General features: G+C 59.0%; 1 protein-coding gene across 1 annotated transcript; it reads left to right on the top strand.

Moving 5' to 3' along the window:
- Positions 1–2815: 2815 nt before the first annotated feature.
- On the top strand, positions 2816–11735 carry LIF (LIF interleukin 6 family cytokine). The gene is made up of 4 exons (XM_027577409.2): positions 2816–2934; positions 5250–5369; positions 7187–7365; positions 8074–11735. Exons 2-4 carry the CDS (start codon positions 5351–5353, stop codon positions 8482–8484), a joined length of 609 nt encoding a protein of 202 aa, XP_027433210.1. The 5' UTR covers positions 2816–2934; positions 5250–5350; the 3' UTR covers positions 8485–11735.
- Positions 11736–12614: the final 879 nt, after the last annotated feature.

Raw genomic sequence — 12614 nt, 5'->3', positions numbered from 1 at the left:
TCTTTAGGACCCGGAGGCGGGAAGTATTACTTATTCCCCTGCTGAGGTTCTGAAAGGCTGTCTGTTCCCCCAGGACCCACGCCATGCTCTGGGGACTGAGAAGACCCAGGAGCCCTCCCTGGCCTCTCAGATCCAGGCCCCTGACTCAGGCTGGGATTTGAGCCCCTCCTCTGACCACTCGGAGCTCTGGTTAGAATGACTGTTATGTGGTAGGCACTTTGCTTTTCCCACTGAACGTCCTCATGACAGCACTCCAGCATTCCCCACTTCCAGAGGTGAAATCAAAGCTCGGAGAGAGGAGGTCAGTTGCCCCGGGCCACAGAGCTGGTAAGTGGCGTGGGCAGGATTCGAACCCAGGTTCTCCTGGTTCTGAGCCACACCCTTACCCACAGGCTCTACCACCAGCCTAGCCCTGGCTGGCCCACAGTTGACTTGTGAAATGGTGCCAGGGGCCAGGAAAGTCCACGATGGTTTCGTGGTGCTGCGGGGTGCAGGCTGGGGCCACAGGTGTAGCTACACCTTCATTGCTCAAGTGCTGAATAATGAGGTGCTTTTGCCTTTTTGGACAGGACACCCGACTCCCAGGGCTGTGCCAGGAATTCCTGAGCTGCTCCTGGCCGCCCCTCACCGGCCCTAGTCCTGGACCACAGCTTCTGACCCCCAACTTCCTCCCCGGGGCCCATCTGACTCCCCCGTGCTCATTTCCCAGGTGGGGACATCGAGGCAAGGGGCTGGGCGTGAGCTGGAGGCTAAGAGCCGCTGCCGGTTGGGTTTTCAGAGAACCGAGATCTTAGCTAGGCACAGGGGAGGGGATGGTGGAGGAAGGAGGGGGCTGGCCTGGGCAGTGGGGGTTGCCCAGAGCACTCAGTTTCTGGGTCACTGGGCTTGGGGAATTCCCCGATGCCCAGAGAGCTGCTTACCTGGTGAGTAACTTACTCTGGCTTCCCACACAGGATGCCTGACTTGTGAGGGTACCTCCCTGCCAGCCCCCAGCCGATGGCCACTGCCCCGCTGCCCTCTCCCGAGTGCCTCCGAGGCCCAGGAAAGAGACAGACAGACCGGCAGGGGGCTGGCCCCCACCCCCGCATCCCTCCCCGGGGCTCCGCAGGGGGCGGCTGGTGATTCAAGCCCCTCTGAGCTGAGCTATGTCTCCTTCCTTCTCAGATGGAGCCTGGGGGTGAATCAGTTCCTGGGGGTGGTGAGCCCGGGTCAGCCGCTGTCCTCAGCTCAGGCCTGGGGTGGGGGGTAAGGGGGGCAGTCAGGGGCCAGGATGGGACATGGGGAGAGTGAGTACTGCCATGCCTTCCCCCCCATATAACCTGTTTTATCTGTCTGGAGTGCCGCTCTAAGAAGCTGGAGCCTATAACGGTGTCCTGCCTCATTATCCATCAGGAGAGGGTATACAGTTCCTCTCAGCTTTCCCTCTTCAGCCCTGGAGTGTGCCCAATTTCCTCACTTCTAAAATGGGGACAAAAACCCCTACTTCACAGGTGAGGTGAGGATCTTCACCTGGTAAGAATAAGTGCTGACGTATGGAGGGCTTGTGGGGTGCCCACAACTGCGCCGAGCCCCGACACCTCACAGCAAACCCACAGCATAGGTTCCATTATTCCCATTTTATAGATGGAGAAACTGAGGCCAGGGAGCGCTCACTTCCCCAAAGTCACCCAGCTCTTAACTGGCAAAACCAAATCTCCAACCTGGCTCTGACGGAGGCCAAAGTCCACGCTTCAATCCACGAAACTCCACACCGTCTCTCCACGAGACATTTGGCCCAGACAGCTTTTGGAAATTGTGAAATGCTTTTAAAAAATACTTAGCATCGACTCTGGTGTAACCCTGAGCCAGGTGCTGTCAAGAGTACAAATGAGTATCAGACCCCATCCAAGCCCTCAGAGAGTGAGGAAGAAGACTTGTCTCCACTTGAAAGGAGAGCAGGCAGGACCAGGCAGACTCGAGCTGGTCTGGGCTGTGGGCAGGGGAGACATCCTGGAAGAAGCGGCCTATGTGTTCCTCATCAGCCTTTGCTCCTCTCAGAGCTGGAGGTGCTTCTGGCATTTCCGTGGCCGGCGAGCCGGAGGCCTGGGTTCCAGACCCTGCTCTAGTGTCTCTGAACGGCCCTGGGCAAGTGGCTTCACTTCCCCAAGCCTCAGTTTCCCCATCTGGAAAATAAAACACCTGTGGTCTTCCAGGAGAGGCGAATGAATGGCAGGCGAGAATCAGCACAAAAGGAGGACTGGGTGGCCGCATTCGGCAGAGTGCGTGGGACCGAAAGAGCCCTGAGGGGCCCTGGGAAGGCCGACACATGGGCTGACTTCCTGGAGAGGGGAGATGAGCAAGTGGTTGGCACAGCCACCTGGAGACAGCACCCTGGGGCCCTGACCCGGTAGTGCCTTGCCTCTGCGGAAAAGGGCCCCTTGTGGACCCTGACGGTCCCCCTCACCCTGAGGCGGGTCAAATCCCCAGCAGGCCCAGTGTGCAGGAGCAGGACAGGCTGGGGATGAAGTCACAGCTGGAAGGGGCCGAGCTGGGGCTGCCACTCCAGGGTGGGGCCTGGGGTCACGACCCCGGGAGCATGCAGCCAAGAAGGGAGGATGCCTTCCGTGAGGAAGCGAGGGGAAAACACACACACACACACACACACACACACACACACACACACACACACACACACACACACACAGAGAGCGTAGAGAGGGAGGGAAGAAAACAAACTCCGGGAGACCAAAGCTGGCCTGGAGCGCGGTCTGGGCGGCTGATTCCTGGGGACCAAGGCCACGTTGCAGGCAGCTCACGGCCTGGCGGCTCCAAGACCCTGCCAGAGCTTACCCCCAGAGGCCCAGTGCAGGTGGTGCCTGGACATGGCCAGGAAAGGGAGGCCGGGCCTAGGGCGCCGAGGGGCCCACAGCTCTTGGGGAGCACAGACCAAGTCAGGTACCGTGAGAAGGGAAACTGAGGCATGGGAGGGGCCAGTCGGGGAGGGAGTTAAGTGTCTTCTAGACTCTGCCCCCACTTCCTGTTTCCTGTGGGGTGGGGCTGAGATTACATGGCGACTGAGGGTGGACTGTAAGGCTGGCGTGGGATCTGGGGAGCCGGAAGGCAGTACAAAGACCTGGAAGCCCACTCAGAAGGATGTAGGGGAGAGATGGGGGCAGGAGAATGGTGGGAAGGGGTGGCAGCCTCCAGGAGAATCAGGGCGCCTAGTGAGAGTCTCAGGTGGGGGAACAAGGGGACCATAGAGGGGGCCACAGTGGGGCCCTGGTCAGATGGGTTTGGGGTCCACAGCAGAAGCACCAGGCCGAGTCAGGTGACAGGGGTCTGGGAGATGTGGCGGTAGGACTGGAGGCTGCTCCAACATTTGTGTTCATGTGCTCCGTGTTCATATCAGGCCCTCATGCAGGAGAGAAGAGGAGTGGGGGATTTTTTGTGAGGGGAGGGAGGTGAGCTGGGATGTTTTGTGCCGTGGGGTTGTCTGAGCCAGGCTGGGGCAGGCGGGCCTCCTGGGGGTGTATGCTGACCCCATAGTAGGTGTATGGGAGGGGCAAGTGCCAGGTGGGGTCTTCTAGGGCCTTCCAAGGAAGAGACAAGGGGGAGGGGGGAGGAAGGGAGGAGGAAGGAGAGCCAGTCTGGACTCTGCCAGCCTCCTTCCTGCCGGGAAGTGCCAGCTGGGATGGGCATTTTTATCACCCACATCCCAGGTCCTCCTGGGTGAGCATGGGGGAAGTGAGCCTGGAGAGGGCAGAGTGTGTGTGTGGGGGAAGGGGGACCGCAGCAGGCACCAGGGCTCGTCCTGGCACGATGAGGGAGGAACGCGTGGCTGGGCAGGTCCGGGATGTGGCAAGAGGCGGGAGCTGGGAGCATGCTTGGAGGATGGGTGAGGGGGTGAGCGGGGGCCAGAGAAAGGCCGGGGGTCTCCTTGGCCTTGGAAAACCAACTCTTCCACCTTGTTTCTTGGTTAGGGTCAGGCCGGAGGGCTGGGGGGGGGGCGGGTCTCCAGGGGAATGAGACATCTCCTGGGACAGAGGGTGCCTCTGGCAACTTGGGGGACAGTGTGGTGCCAGATACGTGTTCCCTGGCCAGCACTCCCTCACATCATTTTTTAGAAATGCTTTTTGGGGGGAGGAGTCCTGTGCTCATTTTGCCCTGGTCCCCACCATTCCTTCCTGCCTCTCCTCACACGTTTAGGAGTCTAACCGGCCATGATAGACACCAGGATTTATTTGTGACCCTGCCTTACAGACTCTAGAAGCACCTTTTTTGGGGGGGGTCACCGTTATTCTCTGGGGCTGAGTCCCAAGGGGCTTCCAAGGCAGGTTTGGGGGGGCAAGCTATTTCTCTTCTCCCCAGCCAGCCCTCAGCATCCTAAGGAAGAAACCTGGGTCTGGTCTGCTAAGCCTCCCTAGGTCTCCGCTCCAGGTGTCCCTCCAGAATGGAAATGCTCCCTGAGGGGGGAGGTGGGACTGCAAAGAATTTAGGTAAACCCCAGACACACAACACCTTCCCAGAAACTCCTCCCCAGGCTGTCCCCCAAGAACTGAGTCACAGCAACCTCCCTGCTCCCCACCTTCCCAGCCCCCTCCCCAGCCTCACAGCCTACCCGTGGTCAGCAATGGAGGCTTGCTGATGGTAGTCAAGAGGCCTGACCCTGTGGGACTCTGGACAACCTGTGCCCTTTGAAGCCCCACTTTGCCCAGTGGCAATGGGCAGGTTGGAGGAGGCTACCTCTGAGGTGCCCACATTCAGTTCTGCTTTATTACTGTCTAAAGTCCAAGCCAGGCCCCAGCCCCTCTTCCTGGAGCCTCCTTCCCAGCCAAGCCCCAGCCTGCCTCCTCCCCACTGCCCCCAAAATCCCTTGATCAGGGGGCCACAGGTGCCGGCCTCCATCTGCTTGCCTAGTGTCAAGCCACCTCCCCAAACCCAGGTGAGTCAGGGCTGTCTGGAGCACCTACAGCACAGGGGACCCCAGTGACTCGAGCCTGGGGACCCTCCTTGCCCTCCCCAACTTCAAACAACTCCTAGGGCAAGCCACTCAGGAAAACCACAGGGTGTTTTGTTGAAGAGTTCATTATAATTTTATCAATCAAATTCTTAGAAGAGGGAAAAAGTCTGCTCTCTCCACCCTCCCCCTTCACTGCCCCCCCCCCACTCTCACTTTCTTCCATTCATAATTTCCTATGATGCACCTCAAACAACTTCCTGGACGGGGATCCCTGCTAAATATAGCTGTTTCTCTCTGTCTTACAACACAGGCTCCAGTATATAAATCAGGCAAATTCCCCGTTGAGCATGAACCTCTGAAAACTGCCGGCATCTAAGGTCTCCTCCAAGGCCCTCTGGAGTCCAGCCCATAATGAAGGTCTTGGCGGCAGGTAAATCCACCCGCCCCGCGCCGGCTTCCGCGCCCCACTGCGGGTGCTGCGGCAACTTGGGGCACTTGGCGATGGCGAGCGGGACAGCCACTCGCCGCAGACACACGGACACTTGGGGCACTCGTGCAGCCGGCCCGGGCCGCCGGAGGCGCTGGGTGGCGGCCGGGAGCGAGCGCAGGCACATGGTCCCGGCACCGCGCGCCCAGCCCGTCCGGGGGCCAGCAGGTTGGCGGCGGGCAAGGGAGGGGGCTGCCGCAGCCTTCCTCCTGCTCCTCCTCCACTTCCCCCTCCTCCTCCTCCTCGCTCCTGCCACACTCTCCGGTCTGCTCTTCCCGCTCTGCTTTCTCCCGATTCACCCTCCTCCTTTCTTTCTTTCTTTCTGTCTTTCCGCTTTCTCTTTTCCAACCGCGTCCCGGGCTGCTCCCAGGGAGGGGCACCGGCCTCCGAGCAGCTTGCAAACTCCGGCCGGGACAGAAGCAGGTGCCGCCACCATCTGCTAGTGCCTGGAAAGCTGTGGTCTCTGCTAGGTGAGCCGGGCGTGTGGGGGCCCCCCAACAATCCCGGGGTCTCAGCGCTGCCTGGGGATGCTGGGAGGAACAGGGGACCCAGGAGAAGTGAACTTGAGGCTGCCACTGTCCCAGCGGGGGAGGTCCCAGCGCTCCAGCGCCCCCCTTCACCTCAGCCTCACCGGTTCTCCAGCCTCACCGGTCTGCTGCCCCTACCTCCTGCTGCTGGGCCACTGGGAGAGGCTCCTCGGAGGGAACCCGAGACAGTAAAGCGGGGAAGCAGGCGCGCGGGGGGGGGGGGGGGGGGGGGGGGGGAGGGGCGACCCAGGACAGGCCCGAACAGCTCCCAGCTCTCCTGTCACCTTTCACTTTCCTTCCTCCCCCACCCACCTGGCTGCCTGCGACCTTTTCCCTTTTCTCTTTTCTGGTTGCACCATTTCCTCTCCCTCCCCAAGGCTCTGAGGGCCTGCAGGACCCCAAGATTCTCCTTGTCCTAACCCAGCGCCTGGGGCAAGTAATAGACAAGAGGGGGATGGCATGGAGGCAGGAGCTGTGCAAGGCTGGGGGGAACAGGAAATTTTGAATGATGATTTGGGGTTGGAGGGGGGCAGAATTGTAGAAGTGGGGTGGACTTGAGGGTCCTAAATAGGAAAGTGGCCACATTTGGAGAAGAAGAGCTATAGAAGAAATGGGGGAGGGTGGCAGAATTTTTGGAGACAAACGGCCCAGGGAGCCAGAATCAAGTGACAGGTTTGAGAGGGAGAAGAGTGTCAGCAGAAGATCCCCCACCCCCCACCCCGGGTTCCCAATCTGGGAGCTATGGCCTGCAGTGGGCCAGTGAGCATGAAGCAATGCACAGGAATCTGGACCATCCTGCGAGGTGGGAAGATAGGGGCCTCTCTTGCCCCTGAGACCCGCTGGGCCTGGGGGCATGGTGACTTCCAGCTGGAGGGGCAGGAGACCTCAGGGGCTTTTGCCTTCCTGAGGGAAAGGGCTGGATGGTTCGTGTCACCCTGGACCCAGCTCCTAGCTGGTGGGAACAGCTCATGTCCTACCCCCTTCCTCCGCTCAGGAGAGAGAAGGAAAAAACAAGGAAAGTGGAGAGAAGCAGAGACAGAGATCTGGAGAGAGGGAAGCAGAGAGAAACAGATGTAGTGAGGCGATGAAAACTAGAAGCAGCCAGGGGAAGACAGAGCTGCAGGTGGAGCTGGGGCATTGGCGTCCCTGGGGAGATGAGGCGCATCTTCTGCCCCGAGCCTCCTTGCTCACCCCCAACCCCCCTGCTCATGGCTCCTTCCTGCCTGTTCCCAGGAGTTGTGCCCCTGCTGCTGGTTCTGCACTGGAAACACGGGGCGGGGAGCCCCCTTCCTATCACCCCTGTCAACGCCACCTGTGCCACACGCCACCCATGTCACAGCAACCTCATGAACCAGATCAGGAACCAACTGGCACAGCTCAATGGCAGTGCCAATGCTCTCTTTATTCTCTATGTAAGTCCCCCTTCCAGGTCCTGAGGAAGGAGGGAGGGTGGGGGGTTGCTACACAAACCTGGTTTGGCGGGACCGGCCTGGGAAGAGAGCGTTTGGAGCTGGTAGGAGGGAAATGGGGAAGGGGCTTGGTTCAACGGCGCCCAGACTCCCGCTGCTTCCGAGCCGCCGCCCCTCTCCCAGCCCGGGCTCACACTGGAAGCCCCTTTTTCAAGGTGCCCAGTTAGGTCGGGGGCATAGCTGGGGGGAGAAGGGGGAGGCCGGGCTCTGCTGGGCACTGTTGGTCTAGGGATTCCTCCACCATGTGGAGCAGGAGGCCAATGAGAGACAGAGAGGAAGTAGGGTGGCCAGGGAGATGCTGTTGGGAGAGAAAGTGGTGGGCTGTGGGTGTCTGGGGTGCAAAGCCACGCAGGAAGAAGGTGCGTTCAGTGGGTGAAAGGGCAAGTGTGTGTGGTGCACCTGCAGGAGGTGAGACGTGGTGTTTTCCTTTCGGTCCCCACACGATCCCGATGAGGGTGATGATAATCCCTTGCACTGGGATTACTTCTGGCTCACACGACAATCCTGAGATGCCTAGTGGGCAAGTAGCCAGGTCTCTATGCCCGAGGTGGGAAACTGAGACCCGAGAGCTTGCCCAGAGGCTTGGTGGCAGGGCTGGGACACTCGACCCTGACGCCCTCGTCACCTCCCCTCTCCCTCTCTGCTCCTCAGTACACAGCCCAGGGGGAGCCGTTCCCCAACAACCTGGACAAGCTGTGTGGCCCCAATGTGACGGACTTCCCGCCATTCCATGCCAACGGCACGGAGAAGACGCGGCTAGTGGAGCTGTACCGCATCATCGCGTACCTCGGCGCCTCCCTGGGCAACATCACCCGGGACCAGAAGGTCCTCAATCCCAACGCCCTCAGCCTCCATAGCAAGCTGAACGCCACTGCGGACATCATGCGGGGCCTCCTTAGCAACGTGCTCTGCCGCCTGTGTAACAAGTACCACGTGGCCCACGTGGACGTGGCCTACGGCCCCGACACCTCGGGCAAGGACGTCTTCCAGAAGAAGAAGTTGGGCTGTCAGCTCCTGGGGAAGTATAAGCAGGTCATCGCTGTGGTGGCCCAGGCCTTCTAGGCAGGAGGTCGTGATGCCTGCAGTGAGCGACCTGAGATCCTAGGCTTGGGCGGCTCTCAAACTGTGGCCGGGGCCCAGAGCATCGCCGGACCCAAGTGGGGGCTGCTGGCAGACCCCGGGGGGTTCCTGGCCAGTCCACTCCCCTCTAGGGTGGGCTGTGAGAAAGCTGAGCAGAATCTAAACTTCTGTAGGCAGGGCCTGTCTACAGCGCCAATTAGAAGGACCCCTTCCTCTGGGAGACCGTGGCCGGGCACCAGGGTGTTGGGCTGCTGAGGGGATTGTGGGCTGGACCTCTGTCCCCACTTGGCCCCTTGGCCAGGGCCTTTGTGAGAAAACTGCACAAGTCATCCATAGCGACTCTGACCATGGGACGAGACGGCAGGGGTCAGGGGAATCACACAGCCCCACAAAATGACCACCATCAGTGCCTTTACTGCCCCTTCCGTAGGCTTTGGAAGGTTTGACAGGGCTCAGGCAGGCCAGAGGAGCTGGGTTACAGAGGACTCCTTGGTCCCTACAAGTCTAGTGAATGGAAGTTAGAGGGGGAAGTTCTGGTTTGGTATGTTCCTTCTCTTGAGCATGATTGGAGAGCTCAGGCCTAGGGCCTGGACTGTGAGGCAGAAAGTTCCAGAATGAGCTCACTGGCATTCAGGCTTCTAGGGAGGCTGAGAGGCCACCTTCAGGCATGGGAAGGTAGAGAGTCCTGAAAGCCTTGGCAGGCTCGCCTTCTTTCCTGTAGTCTTTACTGAAGCCTGGGACGGCCAGGGGTCTGGTGGCTGGACCTGGAGGTGGGGTTTGGGGAAATGGGCAGGTGGCAAAGTCAGGTGAAGACGTTCCAAGGGGACCCAGAGTCTTCCTTCTGGGCCGGGGTCTATAAGGGATGGAAAGGGATGGGAAGGACTGGGTAGTTCAGAGTGGCAGCTCACGTCTGGGGCCCCTGGAGGTCCTGTGAGGTCACACAAAGGTACTTGATGGGGACTAGAGGCCATCTCTGGTTCCTAGAGCAAGGGGACAGCAGAGCCTGAGGTCAGGTCTCAGAGAAGCCTGAGAACCAAGAGTGCTGTGTGTCTGACCCAGCATGATTGTCTATTTATTATGATGCCCTATTTATATTAACTTATTGGTGCTTTAAATGGCAAAGTTACTTCCCCTTTCCCTGCTTCCTACTCAACAGAAATAATATGATGGCTCGTAGAGGAGCCAGGGCCAAGCCTTAGCAGGGGCTGGTCCAGAAGTCAAAGATGTTACAGTGAGACTAAGCCTTACTGGTGAAGCTCAGAGAAGGGTCAGGATCTGAGAGAACTGGTCACCCTGGGTAGTGGGGGCAGGGGCAGGGGACCCTGCTCCATACCTCATCCCAACTGTGACCTGATTTGGGGCTATCAGGATCCTGGCTTCACGGCAGGCTGGGCTGGCTTGTGGAGTGGCCAGGGGCCTTCTCCCAGGGCCACCATCTTGCTTGGCTCCAGAGGGCTCACTCAACACTGTGTTTTCTGGCAGCCCTTGGAATTGTGCCGTGAGGGGTAACATTCACGGCTGACAGGGTGTCCGGGAGCACTGGGTAAGGCAGCCCCGGTGGCCCACTCTGCTGCTGTTTCCTTGTTCCCATGCTGTCTCTGGACCAGCAGTTGAGGGGCTCTGGAACAGTCCTGACCCAGCATCCAGCATGCTTGCACACAGTAGGGAAGCTCCTGCTCGGGTGGCCCAAACACCCCCAAAGGGCCAGAGGGCCTGGCTGGACCTCTGGGAAGCTGGGGCAGCGCAGGGAGGAGCTCCCTGCTCTGGAGAGGAGGCTAGGGAGGCCCTGGGCCCATGACCAGGAAGCTGTGGTCCCTCCTGCCCCCCCTCCCCCCACGCCCCCACCCATGTCTGGGCTCCCAGGCAGGGAACCCGATCCTTTCCTTTGTGCTGGGGCCAGGCTAGTGGAGAAACGCCCTCCAGTCTGGGAGCAAGGGAGGGGGTGCGGAGCTGGGGCAGCTGCTAAGAGCAACATTCTGGCTTCTTCTCAAACCCTGAGCGGTGGTGGCAGTCCTAGCTGGTTCAGCCAATGTGATTATGGTACTTTGCACTCACTTTGCACCTCTCTTGTCTTCCCTGAGCACTTCACCCGCACACACCGGGTGGCAGGTGGGCAGGCAGCAGGCAGGGGTGGGGGCGCAAGGGGGGGCAAGTTTGTTTTGTGGCAGGTGGCAGAGGAGACCATGAGGTTTCCTGAGGCTGTCTTAATCTGGGTCACATGCACCCTCATCCAGGGTCTTAGCCTGCTGCCCCCTCCCTGCACTCTGCTCCTTTGGTGAACGTGGCTCCGAGGGCTTGGGGTCAGCTGGCTCTTCAATCTTCCCATCCCCTCGAGTACACTGAATCCTGTGCTGAGCCCACCTGGGCAACCTCCGGGGCTCAGGGACCAAGGGAGTCTCTTCCCCTGGGCCCAACACCGCCCCCCCTCGCTCCCACTGCCTCTGCCCGCCCCCCCCATCTCCTGCTCTGCTCCTCAGCCCCCATCCTTAGCGCTCTTCCTAGAACCAATCCAGCAGACCACTCTGCACAGCATCCCGGAATTTATGGAGCCTTTGTGTGGAAAAAGCTTTGCAGGGCAGGAAGCTGCCCTTTTCCTCATTTTTCATCTGCTGGTATTGACCCACACCTGCATCCTGGCTCAGGAGGAGGAAGACAGAGAGGCTGTCAACAGAGGACGGGGTAGGACAGTCATTTTGCAATTTATGGAAAAAGGAGTATTGGGAACTCTTATTTATTTAAAAAACATTTTAAACAAAAAAAGCACCGCCAGTTTATTTGTCTCTCCTCCCCCCTCTCCTTGTCCCCTCCTTGGGGGTGCCCCGTGCCCACCCCCTCCAGAAGCAGCTCAGCCCCACCTTGCTGGCTCTCCAGAATAGACAGAGCACGTGGGGTTGGAGGCCAGAATCAAGTGAGAATTTCCCTTCAGATGGTACAGATGTCCTTACTTTCGGATCACCCCCCCAATCCTTGCGCCTCGATCCCAGTACCTGGGCGTCTCTCCCATCCACACTGCTAGTTTGTCTGTCCCTCGGTGTTTCCCTCCTCCCTCTCTACTGGATAGGACTTGGCCTTGAGGGACAAATTCCTCTTTGATGAATGTACCCTGTGGGAATGTTTCATACTGACAGATTATTTTTATTTATTCAATGTCCTATTTAAAATATTTATTTTTTTATACTGAAGGAAGACTTTTTTTTTTTAAGAAAAAAAGAGAAATTAATAAAGAATCTGCTCTTGGCAAGCTCTCCAGACTGTATTGATGTGGGGAGACAGGGCTGGAGGGGCCGAGACTTCTCTGTCTTGGACACCCAATCGAGTGGCGTTCTGCTCTACAAGGGGCGGGGGGGTGGGAGGAGGGGGCGCTTCTGCTGGGCAAGGATGCTGGCCTGGGTGGGCGGGGTGGGCAGAACAGGCACAGGTGGAACGAAATAGGTGGGGTTCCAGATCGTGGGGTGCCGCCCAGAAAGGTCCCTGCCCTGCCCCTCTCCTCTCACATGAGTTTCTAAGAGTCACGGTCCCCATTTCACAGAGAGGGAAACTGAGTCTCAGAGCGGTGAAGCCTCTTGCCCAGGGTCCCACTGGCAGACTGTTTAGCGCCATCCCTTAGCTCTACATCTCATGTTCTTTCTGCTGCATGGAACCCCAGGGACCTAGAAGATACCAGCCGCCAATTTTCTGTCCTTAGTGGCCCAGTGACCATCCACGAGGAGCTAAAGGGCAGAGGTGTGAAAGACCCTGGAGCAGGAAATCTAAGGGTCCTGTCCAGACTTGTGCCAGATGCTGGTGCCAGGACCAAGGCTTTCCTGTGGGGCTCTTCTGGGCCTGCGCAGCCCTCCCGCTGTGGACACTGCTGTCTTGTCCCTCTGTTTTGCACTCGGGGACCCCCCTTCCAATGCAACATTCTTCACTGCAAGCCTCGTGGGACCCCTTCCTTGGGGAATAAGGGAGGTTGGAAGCAGATAGCCACAGGGGCCCTGGGGTTTGGGTCTGAGGCTCCCCCAGCTGAGATTAATTTGAGGATTTGGACCGTTTTTCTGAGAGTCACCTCTTTGCTCACTCATGAATGTTTAGAAGCGTCAGGTCCTGTGTTGGGTTCCAAAGGCGAATAGGAT

The sequence above is a fragment of the Zalophus californianus genome, chromosome 14 (assembly GCF_009762305.2).
Source record: "Zalophus californianus isolate mZalCal1 chromosome 14, mZalCal1.pri.v2, whole genome shotgun sequence".
Taxonomy (NCBI): domain Eukaryota; kingdom Metazoa; phylum Chordata; class Mammalia; order Carnivora; family Otariidae; genus Zalophus; species Zalophus californianus.
Note: the sequence above shows the minus strand (reverse complement) of the source record. Positions and strands in the feature narration are given on the sequence as shown.